Below are 19,656 nucleotides of genomic sequence, written 5' to 3'. Positions count from 1 at the left end.
AGTCTGGTCCTATTTCATCAGTACCTAACCTACAGTCAGTTTCTTACATCTTCCATGGGTTCATACTTAATTCTTTACTTGGCTAACAGGCTTTTGTTCTTTTTGCAAGTCACCAATATCACCTACATATTCATCTTCCATTCTGTAGCAATAAATTAGATTGCAAACAGCAATTAACATAACAAAATCTTCCACCAACAGTACACAACACACTAAAAACAATAGTGACTATTGGCTGTGAATAATATAACAAGCTGGCCAACTCCAAAAAAGTACAATCAGACATTCATCTTTTTCCCACCGTTTCACCTGGACATTCATCCTTCTTATCCTGAACGCTTATATATATATTTATTTAGTGATTTGTAAACAACTGGTAAGCAGGATCGATTGACGTTTCTAAGCATGCGGATTTTGTGATTTCCTGATCAGGAGGAGAGGGAATGTGTATCTTCCCGATAGACTGCTACAAGCCATAATTGTACTTTGATATTTACACCTTTAATAAACCCTTACCGAGTCATCTAATTCAGAAGCCAACGTCTTACTGGAGGATACCATCCGACAAAATCCAGATTCATCATACGATGTGGGGTTAAGTTCTCCGAGGAAATAATTTCTTTTAATTCTTTTATGAAATGTTCTGCCGACACTTTATCCCCCAAAAATCTTTCACTCATCAATGAAAGCTGATGTATGGCATGATGAGCTTTCAATCTTTCTAGTCGACGTTGGTTGGCTGTGAAGTTAGGATCGCCATCGGGTAGCTTTTTTGTTTAAACTTAGTACTTTTTCCTGCAGTATTGGATTGGATATCGGAACACCATGCTCTCCTTTTTCACCGAACCAAACGAATAATGCGACATCGAGGGATTAATTTCTTGCTTTCTTTACTGTACCGTGGTTCCGCAAACTGTCTTTAGTCACCACTTTGAAGCAGAAGTAATAAGTTTCTTTTTGGTTATTCTTCCAGTCAGACACAGTTGAAGTCCCTACATCATATTCTGCAGCTAGAGTTTTCAGCAGTTCTCTGTTATTTATTCTGTTTAGTGCCTCCAACCGTTCTGTCCATCGAAACAACCATTTTCTTTTGCTTTCATCCATTTTGCTCACGCACACTCAAAACACGAGAACAAAAGAAAAGAACAATACACTATGTCTTAACACTGTAAGGAACAGATCCACACTGATCTTGTTAACTGTAGCTTGAAACATAAGGACCAGCAATCTCTATGCTACCTGTGGTGCAAATATAACAGTACAGTTTCATATGTACAGTATTATTCAAAGATGTACATATTTTCATGATGAAAAATACAAGAATAGTAATAGAGTAAATAAAAAATAAATCCAGAAATCCAGATTGAGGACTGGATAAACGAGGTTCACGTATAACACTAAACACTAAAAGGCACAATACTTTCAACAAAATTACATTCTTTCTACTAGCAGCACCGTTGCAGTCCCTCCTGGCTAGGATGAAGAAATAAACCAAAACTAAAAGGCTAAAAGACCAGCACTTCGTTAGCATAAGCAGAGATATCTGACAATTACCTCAGAATGTCAAAAGGTTATAGATGAGCAGCACTTGTTAATTTATATCTCTTGTAAACTTGACTTGAGAAACAAAATGTGTCTTTTGTGGACTTTCAAGATTTCTGCCTAGTTATCTCCAGATATTAAATGAGCTAAAGAAACTACTGAATATAAAAATAAGGGGATTTTTACTAGTCTCCTTGTAAAAGGGACTGCCATATTCGTAGATCCCTGTTCCTTTTGTGATATGAGTGATCTGTCAGGGTGGGGATGATATTCATAATTACGCTTTGCTGTGAAGCACAGCTCCCTTTTCAACTGGACAACGTAGCAAACTTCACATTCGTGAATGCTGGGAAGCCCACGATAGACAAAATGCTTAAGGTTTGACGTCCACTATAAAGAAAAGTACATTGAGAAAATGGAAGAAGTACGCTTGGTAGTTAGCTCAGCATGATAGTGAAATTCTGTCAAAATACTGCCTATAAAACAGGAACCAGCCTTGGTATACAATACTAGGTCTACTGAATACATACCAGGCCATCAGGGGGAAAATCTGCTCCACAACATTTAACTCTTCTGCAGTTATAAGATGACCATCAAATACAATCCATATCTTCATAAAATACAAGGATGATAAAATTGTTTCAATATACTTTTCTTCAATGGGACCATCCATAATCACCTGCGGGAAAAAAAAAAAAAAAACACATTACAACCATATAGTTGAAATCATCTGATGATTCAATTCATTGTAGTATTATTTTGATTGTGAACTCCATTTAGGTAACAAATATTCAGTTTAAGAAATAACGAAACATCTTCCTCAGGTCACACTTTTAATAAATTGTGCTGATGCATAAGTCCATTGCGTTTAAGAATATCCTGAATTATATATGACTTTCTGCTAATGCTGGGGCAATTTTTCAATCCATGCCTGAATAAATCTACTGGTTTGGCATTAAAGAAGTCCACAAGCCTAATTTGAAGATCATTTTCATTAAAAAAAGAGCATCCTTTCATATTATTCAATAATGAATAGAAGAGGTGAAAATCAGGAGGGGGGGGGGGGGGGGAAGATCAGAAGAATAAGGGAGGTGTAGAAGAACCTCCCAACAAAGCTTCTGGATGACTGTCTTTATCAAGTTAGTGGCACACGGACTTTCATTATCAAGTTATAGCAACCACTGATGTCGTCCTGGGTGATTTTCTTGCAATGTGGTCGCAAGGTATCTCAGTTGTTGACAAACGTCAGCAGTGACTGCTACATTTCTTGGAAGCAACTCCCAGAACATACATTCCTTGTCCCACAACATGCTTAACATGACTCTTGATTGGTCATGGGCTTTCCTTTCTTTTGTGGTTCACCCATTCCTTCATTTTTTAATGTTCAAATAAGAACATTTTCCATCATCTGTAACAATACGGGAAAAGAATGTTTGATGCTGTCAATGAGTTACCTGGTAACAATCACGACACAAAAACAGTTGCATGCTGTTTGTTGTTTTTGCTTAAATCATATCTCGTAACACTACCCTAAACTTCCTGATCTTCCGAATGGAGTGCAAATTTTTATTTATTCATTAATTTGACCATTTTCATGAGAGAGAGAGAGAGAGAGAGAGAGAGAATTGAATTAATTTATTGATGATTTACATGCCACGGACGCTGAAAATCCCCTTTCTGTAGCATCTTCGTATAGTACAATACAGGTTTAGGAGCACACTAACTACATTTTTATTATATTAAAATATTAAATTAAACATTAAACTTAAAAATTTAAAATACAGATACCAAATCCAGTAAAATTAAAACCTACATTATATAATAAGTAGGAAAGTAAATCATTAAGCCTATTTGTTATTTTGGACTACAAGAATCTAAAGAATATAAAACCAAAACAGACACATTTTTCTTAGAAATATACATATTTCTGATTGTTAGACACAAGAATGCCTGATCTCAGCCCCTTGTGTACTCCTCCAGGAAGGTAGATGTTAAGGACTGCTTTAGTCGGGTACAGATAGTGTTATTTGCAAAAAGGTGAAGATTAAAGACGTTAAAGATACGTGATGCAGTGCAAACAAAAGATTTGTTAAATTTAGTGGTATGATGAACGGGAAGGGTATCCATTCTGTGGCTGGAATCAATGCCAGGAAACAGCTTGCATGCCAATACGTCCTTGGCCGACTGCAAGCTGTCTGATGCGGCACGCAAAAGCCCAAAACACAGCTTTTATTGATATCTCAAAAAATAACTGTCCGATTTTGAAAATACTTGCATATTTGAATTTGTATACACTTGAACTTCTAGGTCAGCTGTATGTGTTCATGCCGTTCCATTTTAAAATATGGAGTTTGTATCAAAATCTCTGTTATTAATCACCCTATGAGAATAAGTAGCACATTTTACAAGCCCCTGGGTATCACTTACCAATACGAAAACAGAATACCGATATCCAAAGGTGCCAACCTTTGAAGTGCGTTATCAGTAATCCCCACACCATCAGAAAATAGAGTCAAACCCAAAGCATGCTTCTCCCCTCTTGATAATGACACTGAGTTTGCACTTCCCGACAACAATCCTTTCTTACTTAACAGCATACTGTATGTATAAAGGAAAATAAACCCTATATGCATTCTACTGTAGTACATACATACGTCATGCAAACACATTTCTACAGTGCGGTACGGTAAGGTTCATTTTCCTCTACACATACGCATAGGAAAATGAACACAATATTTTTTTTTTTACAATTTGTTTTACGTCGCAGCGACACATGTCTTATGGCGACGATGGGATAGAGAAAGCCTAGGAGTGAGAAGGAATCGACCGTGGCCTTAATTCAGGTACAGCCCCAGCATTTGCCTGATGTGAAAATGGGAAACTACGGTAAACCATCTTCAGGGCTGCCGACAGTGGGATCTGAACCCACTATCACTCAGACGCAAGCTCTCACAGCTGCGCGCCCCTAACCGCATAGCCATTGTCAAAATAATATGGGTACCAGGGCATGCAGGTATAGAAGAAAATAAAAAGGCAGATAAACTGGCCTGGAAAGGGGTAGAAACATATTTTGTAGGCCCAGAACCTGTATGCGGGATTTCCTATGGACAAGCCCGACACTACATAGGAAAATGGGTACAAAAGAAACAAATGGAGAACTGGAAAAATACTCCAGAATGCAGGCTTGCAAAGGAACTGATGAAAGACCAAACAAGAATACTAATGAACTGTTGAAACTCAGCAGAGGGGCCGATGACCTTCGATGTTCGGCCCCTTTAGACAACAAGCATCATCAAACTCAGCAGAGAAAATATAAGATGGGTAGTAGAACTGTTGACAGGACACTGCCATCTGAAAAAACACCTACATAAAATTGGAGTCATAGGAGACAATATATGTAGGAAATGCAATGAAGCAGAGGAATCAGCTGAACACATACTTTTTGAATGTGAAGCGCTGGGTAGAATCAGACTCTCCACTCTTGGACTACCAGGTGAAGAAAAGAGAAAAGTCCAAGAAGACCCAATAAGAACAACCTGCAGCTTTGTGAAGGGAGCAGGAATATCTAGGTGGGAATGAAGGAAAAACATGGTAGCAAGAGATCATAGAGATCAACGCTAATTAGTAACTAATATTTAGAGGCCCCATGAAGAAGGAGAAGAAGAAGAATAATAAGAAGAAAAAGAAGAAGAAGGATGGTAACGCCCACAGGCAACACAATCCCATGGCGTTCCTCACATAATAATAATAACAACAACAACAACAATAATAATAATAATAATAATAATAATACTCTCTGGCAACGCAGACCAATAGTTTTCATCAAATAGGGGTACTAATCATGGGCGCCGCTATTCCCGTGGTGTTTCTCACAATGTCGTACTAACCGCAAGCAACGGAGACCCTGAGTGCTGCACATAAAGTGGTACTACTCATAGGTAACGCAGACCATACTGAACACAGTGAAAGGGACCAGTGCAATACACATGATGACCTCTTTCAGGAACAACACTCAGACCTATAATGTTTCGCACAGAATGGTACTGCTCCTATATAACGTAGACCTGCGCAAGGTGGTACTAGTCGCAAGTAACGTCGACCCATGGTGTTCCACACGTAATGGTACTAATCACAAGTAATCTCATGGTTCTAATATCATCCCCTGGTCGCCCATTTTAGTCGTCTCTTACGACAGGCAGGGGATACTGTGGGTATAGTCTACATCTGCGTCTCCCACCCACAGGTGGTAGTGAGAGAGGGAGAAAGGAAAAAAAAAAGAAGAGATCCGACACTTAGAAAAATGAAGAATCGTGCAAAGAAAGACAAGGGCCACGAAGGGTGTGAAAATGAAAGACTCCCTAGGCCTCGGTTGCTCTAATACTAAAGAACAGGAGTTGACCAAGGGAGGTCGGACAGCATAGACGAAAGTGAGGAGACTGGGACAAGTGGAAGAAATGCCAGGACTCAGCTAAGGGGCCCTGGTCACCAACTCACGCTCCCAAGTTGAGAACCCCTGCAATCCCTTTTAGTCGCCTCTTATGACAGGCAGAGGATTTTTTTTTTTTTTTTTTTGCTAGGGGCTGAACGTCGCACCGACACAGATAGGTCTTATGGCGACGATGGGATAGGATAGGGCTAGGAGTTGGAAGGAAGCGGCCGTGGCCTTAATTAAGGTACAGCCCCAGCATTTGCCTGGTGTGAAAATGGGAAACCACGGAAAACCATCTTCAGGGCTGCCGATAGTGGGATTCGAACCTACTATCTCCCGGATGCAAGCTCACAGCCGTGCGCCTCTACGTGCACGGCCAACTCGCCCGGTACAGGCAGAGGATGCCATGGGTGTATTCATCTGCATATGGAAACCTAAAAAACCTTGTTACTTCAAGAATGTGCAATCATTACCAAATGCATATGATGCCAACAATAAATCTTGGATGACCTAAGATCTTTTTTGACAGCAGTTAGCTGCTCGATTCAAAAATGTGTGCACAAAATAGGATGATGCTTCGTTTCATCAACTGTTGTCCTGCATATCTTGGGGATATTAATTTGAGGAACGCGCTGTTAGAATTTCTGCCTGCTAACTGCACAAGAAGCAAGCAAGCTGCAGCCTATGGATTTAGGTTTTATACACTCCTTTACGCAATTTCATAGGAAGAACCTGATGCAGTGTATTCTATTTCTTATGGATGCTGGAAAGGATTCATCATCATTTAAGTTACAGTCTCTGACGTGCTTTACCTCATTACGAAATCTTGGAAAGCTGTGAAGCACACTACAATCTCAAGTTGCTTTTTGGAAGCAGGATTCTTCAAGAATTATCAGGATTCTTCAAGAATTATCGCAACTCTTGCCTGCCAGTGGGAAGAGGAGGAGGACAAGAATAAGAAGTAGAAGTCTTCCTACTTCCTGATGTATGGAGAGTGTGGAGTTGGCTGTGGAACAAATGGCAGCTGAATCTCCCGCCAGTGACAATGATGATGATATTTTTTGCTTAACGTCGCACCGACACAGATAGGTCTTATGGCGGCGATGGTATAGGAAAGGCCAAGGAGTTGAAAGGAAACGGCCGTGGCCTTAATTAGGGTACAGCCCCAGCATTTGCCTGGTATGAAAATGGGAAACCACGGAAAATCATCTTTAGGGCTGCCGACAGTGGTATTCGAACCCACTAGGACGAAGCCATCATTAGTACAACATTCAATCGTGAAGAAAGATCTGCATGACCATGGGAGTTGGAGCTATGTAGCCGTATCAACATAGCTAACCCACATTAACTATAATAATGAGGCAACATCAGTCAATCATCTAGACTACCACTTTAGCAAAGGCTGCTACCCCACTTTGGATGAACCATTTGTTAGTATGGTCTCTCGACAGATACCCATCTGATATGGTTGCAACTACGGCTAGGCTACCTGTTTCATTAGGATGCACAAGCCTCCCTATTGCGGCAAGGTCACACAGTTCACTGGGCAGGATGATAGAGATGTGGCCGTAATTATCACTGCCACTTGGATATCCAAAACCCTATGAACTATTTACCAATTCAGCGATGAAAATCTCCTATGAAGATCTTTGACTTTCTAAGTTAAAAATCTCAGTTACTGGATTCCATTGTTTGTTTGATAATGTGTTACGTTTGTGTATCTTGTGTGTTCTTAATATATTGCTTTAAATGTTTTTATTTGTTACTCAATTGTTATGGACACTGCCCAAGAAATTGCAACCGGTAACCCTGACACAAACTGAATTCCGAGAGAACTCGCCAGCCTTGCTTAGGGAGATTCGTAGACTCGTTTGTTCACAAATCACCAATGACATCTTAACCATATTTTTATGACGAATTCCTACTAATGCAACACCTATTCTAGTAGCTAGTCAAGATAATGGCCTCGATGCAACGACTACTATAGCTGACAAGATCTTGGAATTTACAGCACCCGTACAGGTTTTTCTTACAGGACTCATGCTGCGACAATAGTTGAACTAGTATTTTTTTTAACAGATGCCAGCACTTAATTTGTTACAGTTTACTAGAACAGCCCTCTTCAAACACCTGTAACCAAATCTGAACATTCCAGAGATCATCATCATCATCATCATCATCATCATCTACACATTTTAATTTAACAAAATCCCTCTCCCTCAGGATATCTTTAAGGCTTCATGGTTCATAGGAAAATTTTCTACGAAGGTGCAAGTTTCCAATCTCATCCGATATTATTTACATTTAAGACCCCTTCGTAACAGTAAAACAGATTAGAAAGTTACATCAAGATCTTACTGATGGCTAACAGGTGTCTCTAGGACTATCTTCCTTCTCTTCAGTTTTGAGCTGGGACTTTCACTACTTACAGGGAAAGCAAATTACAAACAACTCAAATAATACTTCAAATGTGGCATCCGTAACAAACAAATAAATGCAGTTTACAAATATAAATTCAATGCACCATTGTTAACATAGAAGTTCATAGATAGAATAAATAAAACGTGTTTTAGTACTAACCTGTAAAGTAAAACACTGATTCTCATAGAAAACTGCCTTGAATATGTTGAATTCACACTTCCACGTACAAACTGTATGAGCACGGTCAATGAAAATGCCTCTGGTCCCTACTGGAACTGTGAATCTGTATTCTGGCATGTATATGCCACCAATTCTCGTAACTTGAGATGAATATATAGGATTCAACCTGAGTTCTGGATACCATTTCTCAGCAAAATTATTCATACTTGTCATCAACATATTAATCTGGAAAAGAGAGCAACACGTCAAATTGTTTAGACTGTTGGAAGTCATGCTTTTCAATTTTCTCTCACAGGATATGGGGAAGAAAGATGGAACAATAGGGAAATAAGAATCATGCAAGCAAGTAAAAAAGAAAGAGAACTGTAAATATTATAAAATATGTAAAATATCAAAGCCATCTTATTAACAGTGCTGATGGTAGTACTTATTATTATAATTAATCATATACAGTCGTATCAGCACACTAAATTTTATTTCAAAACCGGTTTTCGGACTCAAACGACTATCATAAGTGTTGATAAGAAATGTGTTTTTCCACCAATCAATACACAATTTATTTTAATAGATTAAACTAGTACCGGTTTCGGCTCTTAAACAGCCATCATCAGCTAGTACATGATTTGTTTCAGCCATTAGACAATTCACAAGTTGTTATTGTATTAGGCATCCGGATGTCTAATGGGGGATGGAAATGTATACAATAGCATATAATTAAAATATCAGTAGTCAGGGTAAAAAGTTAAAAATTAGAACATGAGTATGTAAAACATATTAAAACACACAGGCCACAATATATAGCACTTAAAAAGTTTCAACACATTAAAATGGTACGTATAGGTAGACACTTGTTAAAATTATTAGTTCATGCTACATAGATTCCATTCTACTGTCCTCTGTGCAGTTCCTTTGCTTTTAAGTTATGTTGATTTTAGCTGCGTAAGGTAATCCTCGAGAACGTTCAAAGAACGTATACCAGTTTCAGAACGTTCTCGAGGATTACCTTACGCAGCTAAAATCAACATAACTTAGAACCAAAGGAACTGCACAGAGGACAGTAGAATGGAATCTATGTAGCATGAACTAATAATTTTAACAAGTGTCTACCTATACGTACCATTTTAATGTGTTGAAACTTTTTAAGTGCTATATATTGTGGCCTGTGTGTTTTAATATGTTTTACATACTCATGTTCTAATTTTTAACTTTTTACCCTGACTACTGATATTTTAATTATATGCTATTGTATACATTTCCATCCCCCATTAGACATCCGGATGCCTAATACAATAACAACTTGTGAATTGTCTAATGGCTGAAACAAATCATGTACTAGCTGATGATGGCTGTTTAAGAGCCGAAACCGGTACTAGTTTAATCTATTAAAATAAATTGTGTATTGATTGGTGGAAAAACACATTTCTTACCTATACTTTGAATCTGTCAATAGGGAAAATGAAATTTATAAATAATAATATCATAAGTGTTGACATTATTTTTAAAACATTTGATTTTACACGAGTGTGTTGTCATATTGAGTTTTAAATAGTTAAAATGGAGCCCTGTTGAGATCAACATTGGAAGGGCTGGATTATCCTCGTGCTCAGGCTGTTGATCTAGTATCGGACTAATGTTCAGCTTTAAATACGGGGCACGCTAAAAGCAGATTGTAATACGTCACCTCAAGGTTGTGGACAATATGTTGCTTGCGAAACAGTCCTATGTTGATCTCAACATGGCTCCATTTTTACTGTTTAAAACTCAATGCGACAACACACTCACATAAAATCAAATGTTTTAAAAGTATTTTCAATACATGATTGACCTTAGAGTCTGTAAACCGGTTTTGAAATAAAATTTAGTGTGCTTAAACGACTGTATATGGTTGATTACAATAATAAACTGTAAATATTGGACACAAAAACAAAGAATTTCAGCAGAACTTCTGAAGCTTAAAAAGTGAATTAATACAGAATTCATTAGCCTACTAAATTTGGATATCAACAGGAAGTTCGAACTTGAGAGTTTTCCATTTCAGAGTAGGAAATTTACAACAGAACAAAAATATACCAATGAGGGCTATAGAATATAATGTACAAGGCAAATTACCATACAACATATGCACCTGAGACCTAGCCACTATGTGCAGTAGTTTAGTCACCAACAAAAATTAAAAACTATTAACAATAAAACTGTGTGTGTAGTGAAAGGTACGAATAATGATTTTTAAAAAAGAATCAACTCCCATCCTTTTGATGCACTTTAACTTTCTTCCTAGGACATGCTTAGTGTAATTATTTAATCATACCCCATTGAAGACCTACACAACCTATTGTGAATACAAATAAAAAAACGCAAATTGTCCATACCTGAATGATGATTCTGTTAATGCTGGTGTGCCTATCGAGACATTCACTGGGCTTAAGTATTTGTTGTCTAGTTTGCTGATTAATATGCAATTAACAGTAAGATGATGGTAGTCGTAACTTTAGCCTCTTATCCAATAAATGCCTTTCCTGCATCAGAACCAAGCGTCAAGCTGTCAATGTCAATTTTCAAGACTAGGCAAGAAGGGAGTATACAAAACTAATTGTACCTTGTCTTCTGAAATACGGGGTGATAAGCAACAGGTAGCAGTTAGGTACAACATTACATTTTTTCTCATCAATCATTTGGATGGAATTAGGTTACGCAGATTACTTCACTATTAATTGATTTCCTGATACTTGAAGTTCTCCTCAACTTTCAGATCCTTGTCTCTGATTTCTATAGTCCACTTTCACTCTTTGTGCTCTTAGCCTTCACCAACAGAATGGTATACATCCTCATTTCTCGTGTCCTAGAAAAACTGCTTCCTGCAGCACCAGTATTTCATATATAGAGGCTAACATTCAATATCCCATGTAGGTCATGAACCAGGCAATATTTCACAATATCAAAGATCTGTTCAATAGTTGCATCCAGTAACCTTGCGTTTGTGACTAATTAAGTCCCATTTCATTCTTTGAGGCATAAAAGAGTGCTAGCATGCAAAAGGTCTTTGCTTTTACTATTCAATAGACTATATCAAAAAAATCGCAGCTCTATATACTGTATATTATGCTTGATGAGGAAGTCAAACTAAGATTTAAAATGGAATACTCTTGAGACCAAACCCCATCTTCTGAGAAGTTGACCAGGCAAGAATTCCTTAACTTCTTCCCAATTTACACAAGAATTCCTTAACTTCTTTCCAATTTGCGCTATTAGTAAGGGTGAGGACTTGGTCAGGGAAAGAACTAACAGTGTTTCTCCTCGTGTTACTTCATGCATATAATTTGGGCCGGCAGTGAAATTTGACAGCAATGCTATCTAACAACTTGATTTCTCATTATCTCTGCCTTATCTGTACGTGTGCATATTTCTCAGTTTGTGTCGATTTCAGCAAACGAAAACAAGCCTCTCAGTCTCAATTCTTGAGTACATGCAATCAGATATAGTCCAAAACATGTAAAAAGCAGCATAGAAACTTTGTCTGTGGCTGGCTGATTTTACCACCCTGTCAGCATTGTAATCTTCCTGGTTCGTGACAGACAGAAAGGCTGATTTTCAATAGTATCCCAATTTCACACCACAAAAATGCTGGGGATGTACCTTGGGGCCATGGTCACTTCCTTCCCACTCCCAGCCCTTTCTTACCCCATCTTATGACATCAGAATTTGTTTTAGTAAACTTGTCTACAAATGGTGGTCTACATTTCTGTACAATTTGCGAACATGAGATATTCTCTGGTTGAGCCTTGTAGTCAGAAATGAAAAAAGTGCATAAAATTATTGACTTTATATTATCAACACACCACAATGAACCAGTGCTATGATATTCCTCTTCTAGTACCTCAATGTCAATATAAAATTTACTTTGGGTCACGTAGCTATCACCTTGCATTCGGGAGATAGTGGGTTCGAACCTGAGTGTAGGCAGACCTGAAGGGGGTTTTCTATGGTATCCCAATTTCACACGATGAAAATGCTGGGGATGTACCTTAAGGCCATGGTCGCTTCCTTCCCAAACCTAGCCCTTTCTTATCCCATCTTATGGTGACGACGGGGTACGAAAGGCCTAGGCGTGGGAAGGAAACTGCTCTGGCCTTAATGTACAGCCCCAGCCACAGCCTGGTGTGAAAATTGGAAACCACGAAAAATCATCTTCAGGGCTGCCAACAGTGGGGCTCGAACCCACTATCTCTCGGATGCAAGCTCACAGCTGCGCACACCTAACCACACAGCCAACTGGCCCGGTGCCCTTATGATCAGCGTAGTCGTACGGACCTTCAGTCAAGTATCCCAGTCGATTCCTGTTTCATTTGAGGATTGTAACTGTGGTCTGAAGATAGGAATAATTTGGGTCATTCTCGTGAGGTAAACTGAGACACACCTAGCACGAGAGACTTTGTTAACAACTAAACAACTTATCACACTCACCATCCAATATCTATAGATCTAGTTATGTAACAAACCTCTGGGGAAACCAAAAGCCTTAACGGTCTGTACAGCCCACATTAGTATTTTAGTGGACTGAACTCAAATGCCTTCTGACTAGTTGACACAGCGATAAGCACGATACCAAATTTATTTATTTTAAACAGACCTATACCCTTTTCTGTTGCACAAACTGTTTATCGATGCAATTATTTCCAGTCAGACACACAGAAGGACTGAAGTGTGACATTTTCAAATGAGGCTGACAGTAAACGGGACAAGGTCTATTTATTATACCTCATGTTGATATTACCAGGGAGAGTGAACGCATCACAGCATTGCTGGATATGACAGCGAGTGGTCAGCTCTTGAAAGTGCTCTGCGTTGTCGTGGTGATAAAGTAGTTGATAGTTTCACACCAGGCAAATGATAGATCTGTACCTTAATTAACGCCAAGGCCGCTACCTTCTCGATCCTAGCCCTTTTCCATCCTTCTGTTGCTGATGTAGTTTATTCTTAGTGAAATTCGATATAATTTTGTGTGTGTGTGTGTGTGAGAGAGAGAGAGAGAGAGAGAGAGAGACTGATCCATTTATTGCCATAAATATTGGTATTTGGTGTTTGTTGGTAGTAATTAAGATTAGTGATATTTTACACTAAGTACTTCCAATGCTATTCAGTAGATTATGTGTTCTAGGTTACATAGGTTAGGTTTACTTTGTTTCAAATGTGGGTTGGAGGAAGAGAAAATAATATTAACTTTTTTAAAAATATTGGTAGGTTTAAAAACATTTAAGCTCTCAAGTTTTTAGGCTTTTTCAATCGTGAAATTACCAGTGTAATGCCCCAGTGTAGCAGTGGGCTCATCAGTTGGAATGCTACACTTTTCCAAGATGCTGGCGCTAGTGCGCCGTTGATACACCACTGCAAGCCTCCTATGTAGGACAATGCAGTGACGGTGAACTAGGAGAAGCATGTGCCTCCACTTGTATAAATGACTGGTAGGTTTGCCGATGGAATACTTACAAAGAAAGGAATGTAAAAGGAGTTAACTTCTGCAGCTTTTACATCCATGCAGGCAATACACACGATATTTCCTATAACAATTCAAAAGCTGATGCACCAGTTCCACCCATCACAAAGGTAATAATTTAATTAAAAAACACAATCCATGTTCATTAGAGACTTATGCCTTTCAGCGTTCAGTCTGCAAACCTCTGTGAATTTACTAATCGCCGCCACAATCCTCTATTTGTAACTAGTTATGTGGCCTCATTTAGTTCTATACCTCTCATCTTTAAATCATTGGAAATCGAGTCTAACCATCGTTGTCCTGGTCTCCCTCTACCCCTCTTACCCTCCATAACAGAATCCATTATTTTCCTTCTCCATTCGCCTCACATGAACCCCACCACCGAAGCCAGTTTATGCGAACAGCCTCATCCACCTGGTTCAATCCTAACTTACCGTTTATACTCATTCCAAGTACCCTCCTTCCATTGTTGTCACCTGTTTGTACCAGCAACAATTCTCACTACTTTCATGTCTGTTACTTATAGCTTATGAATAAGGTAACACAATACCTTTGTAAATTGTGTTGAAAGAAAGAAATTTAGGAAAATATACAGTATTTCACTGGCAAAATACAGTTAAATCCCATTATTACGCTCTTCAAGGAACTATGGTTTAAACGTGTAATAAGTGGGACAGCACTATAGACCGGAAGTGATTTGTTAGGTGAGAAAACAAATGGCTAACAATATTTCAGTAATGTATTTTATTATTACTGTATTATTATTATTATTATTATTATTATTGCACCGCAAGGTACACCCGCCCCGTGCATACAAATAAAGCCCCTTGAAGAATGCCATCTTCAATATAAACTTGCAACAACTTGTGCAAGAAGTTTGTACTTTTCTTCGCAGATGTGTCTATAAAAAAAAAAATTATAAAAAAAAAAAACCTATGTTATTCTTTCTTGTGTGAAGAGGACTGACGATTAAGACTATGAAGTAATTTGTTATTTTAAGGTTTCCTAAACCGAGTCAATTTGTCTGTGTTTTTGTATATCAGAGTTGTCAACACTTCGATCTCTTTCCGCCAACTTCAAAATTAACCAATAGGAAATTTTGTTTGTGTATTTTTCCATCAATAATGTTCATCTTCTACTTATTTGATTATCCAATAACAATTGTAGGGGTGTCGGGCCTTAGCCCAGAGCTCTCTAGAACCATCCTCTCGGGAATAAAAGATGGTACCTTTTCGAGCTACCTTGTCTTATTGATCGTCCAGTTTACCGAGTGTGTGCTAATAGAGAAGGCGGGAGCATCTTGCCCTTCATCGAACTTTACTGCAGATTAAGGTAGTGGCAGCTATTTAATATCTATGCGATAGCCTCTGAAAACTAGCTCGAGGGGAAGGTTTCCTATCTTTAAGAATGTAACCTTAAATTTCCAGTCTTCTAAAAGGTAAATTTCTACTGTACATTTCAAACAAGCCAAAAAGCACTGCTTAAATTCGGGAATAGAGAGTGTGACACCCTCTCGAGTTCCCTATCAACTTGACTTCGAGGCGACTATGATTTTGTAACCGTTTTCTGTCTGTAACGTAAATTTTCTCCATCTAGTCACCTCAGTAGTATAGGACTAGCCTCTGTAACGTCGGGCAGTGAGCTCAACAAGGGTTTTAAATTTCTAAGTGTAAGGTTCAAGGAGTGCAAGTGCCTGCCTCCGCACCATTTTGATGTTTGGGCCAGTAACATTAACCTGTGTTTTTTTCTTCCCACAAAGGCCCAGTAGAATGAATATTTGATACTCCTGTAAAATTCAATCATTTATGTTAAGTGGTTAGACTGTTGAGAGTTTAAGACAGTGAATTCTGTTTGAATTGTAAAATGTAGGTTGTGCCTCAAAAGGCCTGGAAGGTGTAAATTTTAGTGAACAAAGATGATCTGGTTGTAAAAGTGGAAGGTTGCCTTGAGGAGGCAGTAAGAGTATAAGGTTCGGAGCGCAGTCTCCTTGATAAATTCATAGAGCATAGATGCTCTTCTATTCTTGTAGAGGTGTCAGTATACTCGGGTAAAGGAAATTGGGAGACCTGTCTCCTTGACTATTGAGTGGATGGAGCCATAGTGCTCAAGTAACGTTTGTAAGATTGGAAGCGTTAAGCTAGTATTGTTAATTGGCAATTTTGTTGATTTTCTGATTTCTCCTACTTGTATTTAAACTACTGTACCTGAAATCTTGTTCCGTCACTGAGCGACATGTTTTCTTAAAATTTTGCCTACAATTTTTAATAATTTCTACAATAATTATAATAACTATTCTAAAGCTTATCCCTTAAAATATCAAAACTCAATTAACAACTAATATATTAATATAAAAGCTACTAATTAAATACTGAATTAAATTCATTTCTTGGAGAACCAGATATCTTAAAAACCGATTAATATTGCATTACAAGAAATATAACTAATTTTAAAGCTTTTAATTAATCTTTTGACTGTATTAGATAGACCCATTCCTGCCCGCACCTTATTTCACCTCTGTCCACCACGGAATCTCCGTAACAATTATTATTATTATTATTATTATTATTATTATTATTATTATTATTACAGCACAGCACATTATTGTTCTTTACTGTAGTTGCAATGCAAAATGTATATCTCACTTCCTATTAAAAATGTCTTTGATTGATGCTTGTGGAGTGTCTGTACTATTGCTGTGATCACATTTGCTATGGGGTTTAAGTAGGTGTACACATCACTTGATACGCTGCTAGGAATAACCATAATCATGTAATTTCGGAGCAGACTGATTGCTTAGAGAGCTTCATTTCGTTTGGGAACATTTTCATCTAGAGATTAAATTTCCTCATCACTGCCTTCATCTTGGACAGTAGTGGCAGCATGATCCACAACCATGTCGTTGACACTGCAGATTTCTGATGTCACTAGACCCTTGTCAACTGACAAAAAATCTTCAAAATTAAGATCTAACTTCTCCCATGCATGATGAACTTCTCCAACTCATCATCAAGGGGAAAACTGAAGAAAAACGATCTGCGGGGAGACGAGAAATTCCCGGCATAAGGAAATGCATCGCTGGTATGGATGAACTTCAATTGAAATATTTCGAGCCGCTGTTTCACATGTTATCAATCAATTGGAACGCCAACCTTGGTAGGGAGACACATCCTAAGAAGAAGAAGAAGAAGAAGAAGACTAAATCTGGTTACAGCAACACAGGAGAAGTTTCAGGGATTAGAATTAGACTACGAGGTGGCTATGTGGGAGACTGGGAGTGAGATTAGTAAATCCTAATGCATGGAAGGAGATAGGGAACTACAATGTTCAGATGGCCTTCACTCGAACCCGAATGGAAAATGTACGTTAGTGGATTTGCTCTAAAGAGTCACAGGAATGTACATTCATGGAAACGGGATGGACGACGGAGCTGTAATGCCAGTATAGGAAGCAGGAAGCCAAGTAAGGATGATATAAAACTGCTTGTGAATAAGAAGTATTAATAATAGTCAACATTTTGTGGGCTTGTAGGCTGCATTTAGCACCTTTAAGGGTTCCGACTGACCTTAATGGCCACGAATCTCTCAGTGGAATGGAATCGTGACTATTCCATCTCAAAATATAATACAGGCTATGGTCTGCCATGTGTGGGAGCGGTCACTGATTGTACAATGATTGCAGCAGGGTGAAGCCCAGTGTTTGTAGGACTGGAAACCAGGCTTTGTTGACTCGTTCAGATTCCTCCTTATGTTTGAAGCTGTTAGTGTGTTTCAGGATTTTGACTGCTTCCCTTTGTAGCTGGGTGTGGTAAGCCACAGTAGTTGACAGTACTTTGGTGATGCTGTATTCTAGGTCGTGATCTGCTAGCGAAGAGTGTTCAGCGGCTGATGACATTTCTGCTTGTCTCAGCTGGCTGAGCCTGTTGTGCCCCTTATGTCAGATGGCGAAGCTGCGATTCATATTTCCCATGTACACCTGCCCACAGCTCAACGGGATCTTGTAGACAACTGCTGTGGAGAGAGGATGGCGCCTGTCTTCAGCAGACCTTAACAGTTCCTGGATTTTCTTCTGTATTGGCCTATATGTAGTTTTTACTATGTAGGACTCCAGTAGCCTCCCTATTCTATCAGTTATCCTCCCAATGTATGGCAGAAAGTCTTTACCTGCTGGCCGTTTGTCTTCTTTCTCCCTGGTTGTTGGATGACTGGGACGGATTGCTCGCTGTACTGTATATCTTTATGGCTGTACCCATTAGCACATAGGACCATTCTGAGATGGCAGAGCTTGTTTAAGTGCTGTAGTTGAAAAATTCTTCTTGCACAGCCAGCTAGCATTTTAACCACTCCATATTTTTCTCGTGGGTAGTGGTTGGACATCTTCTGCAGGCAGCGGTCTGTGTGGGTCAGCTTGCGGTACACTGAACATCGAGGAAAGAGAGTTTTCCTCTGCTTTCTGTCTCCATAGTGAACTGAATATTAGTGTTATACTATTCAGATGCTGTAAAATATGCTGTAGTTGTATATCTCCATGGCTCCAGATTACAAATGTGTCATCCATGTAGCAAAGCCACACCTTAGGATTCAGTGGTGCTGTCTCAAGCGCTGTTTGCTAAAACTCAGAGGACTGCCCCACCGTCGACTTGTTCCTAGAAGCTGTCAATCCACACGAAATAACTTGTGGTGAGGCAATGGTTGAACAATTTGGTCATGTTTTTGGGGAAAATCTGAGGAATGTGGTCCAAGGCATCCTTTACCGGTACTTTAGTGAAGAGTGAGACCATGTTAAAGCAGACAAGTAGGACTTCGACTTCCAACTGGATGTTCTTCAGTTTTTCAATGAGTGGCCTGAATCTGAGGCATGACTGTGTGCCACAGACGTAACGTTGTAGTAAGGTGACCAGATGTTTCACGATACTGTAGACCGGTGATCCAATAGTACTCACGATAGGCCGTAGAGGTAAGTTTTCCTGTAGTGATTCAAAGAATCCGATTGGTTGGATCAGTTGGTAGTCTGCGATAGGTCTCTGGGTTTAACAGCTCCAACATTTCCGTACAGTAATTATTAGTAGCCGAGATGAATGTAACAATGTCTGGGTAGGGGCAGCAAACTACTGAATTAGTGAAATTTACCTATGATAATAAAGACGTACAAAAATATACAAAAGTTGAAAGCCAGAAAAACAGCTGGGATTGAAAAGATTTCTGGGATATACAAAAGGCTGGGATATAGAGCTGTATCTGAAATTCTTATTTGATTACTATTTGCAAAAAGAAGCAATACCAAATTAATGTAGTTAGAGTACCCCAGTATACAAGGGCTATTGGATTAGACAAAAAGTGGTTGAATGAGTAGTTAAATTTGTAGAAAACACAACTCCCAGATTTCTAGATCCTAATGGGTGGGTAGAGGATAGGGATCTGCTCTCAGATGGCCTTCACTTAAACCACAGTGGTAATTATAAGTTAGGACATTTGTTTAGAAGGGTTATAGGGAGGTGCATTCAGTGAAACTGGGTGGTCTAGGGAGCAGTGATAAGGGTACAGGGATCTGGAAGTCAAGTAGGGATGGCAAAAATGTTAGTGTTGAACTGTAGAAA

At 38.8% G+C, this 19,656-nt stretch overlaps 1 protein-coding gene across 1 annotated transcript in view; it reads right to left on the bottom strand.

Annotated features, from left to right (window-relative positions):
- Positions 1-19,656, bottom strand: part of Nup188 (nuclear pore complex protein Nup188) — a 752,879-nt gene that overhangs the window by 517,370 nt on the left and 215,853 nt on the right. The window contains exons 8-9 of the mRNA XM_067139287.2: positions 8,552-8,797; positions 2,073-2,221 (exon numbers count right to left, since the gene is read on the bottom strand). Of these exons, the coding sequence (XP_066995388.2) occupies positions 2,073-2,221; positions 8,552-8,797 (395 nt within the window). The remainder of the gene's footprint in view (positions 1-2,072; positions 2,222-8,551; positions 8,798-19,656) is intronic.

The sequence above is a fragment of the Anabrus simplex genome, chromosome 2 (genome assembly GCF_040414725.1).
Source record: "Anabrus simplex isolate iqAnaSimp1 chromosome 2, ASM4041472v1, whole genome shotgun sequence".
NCBI lineage: Eukaryota > Metazoa > Arthropoda > Insecta > Orthoptera > Tettigoniidae > Anabrus > Anabrus simplex.
Note: the sequence above shows the minus strand (reverse complement) of the source record. Positions and strands in the feature narration are given on the sequence as shown.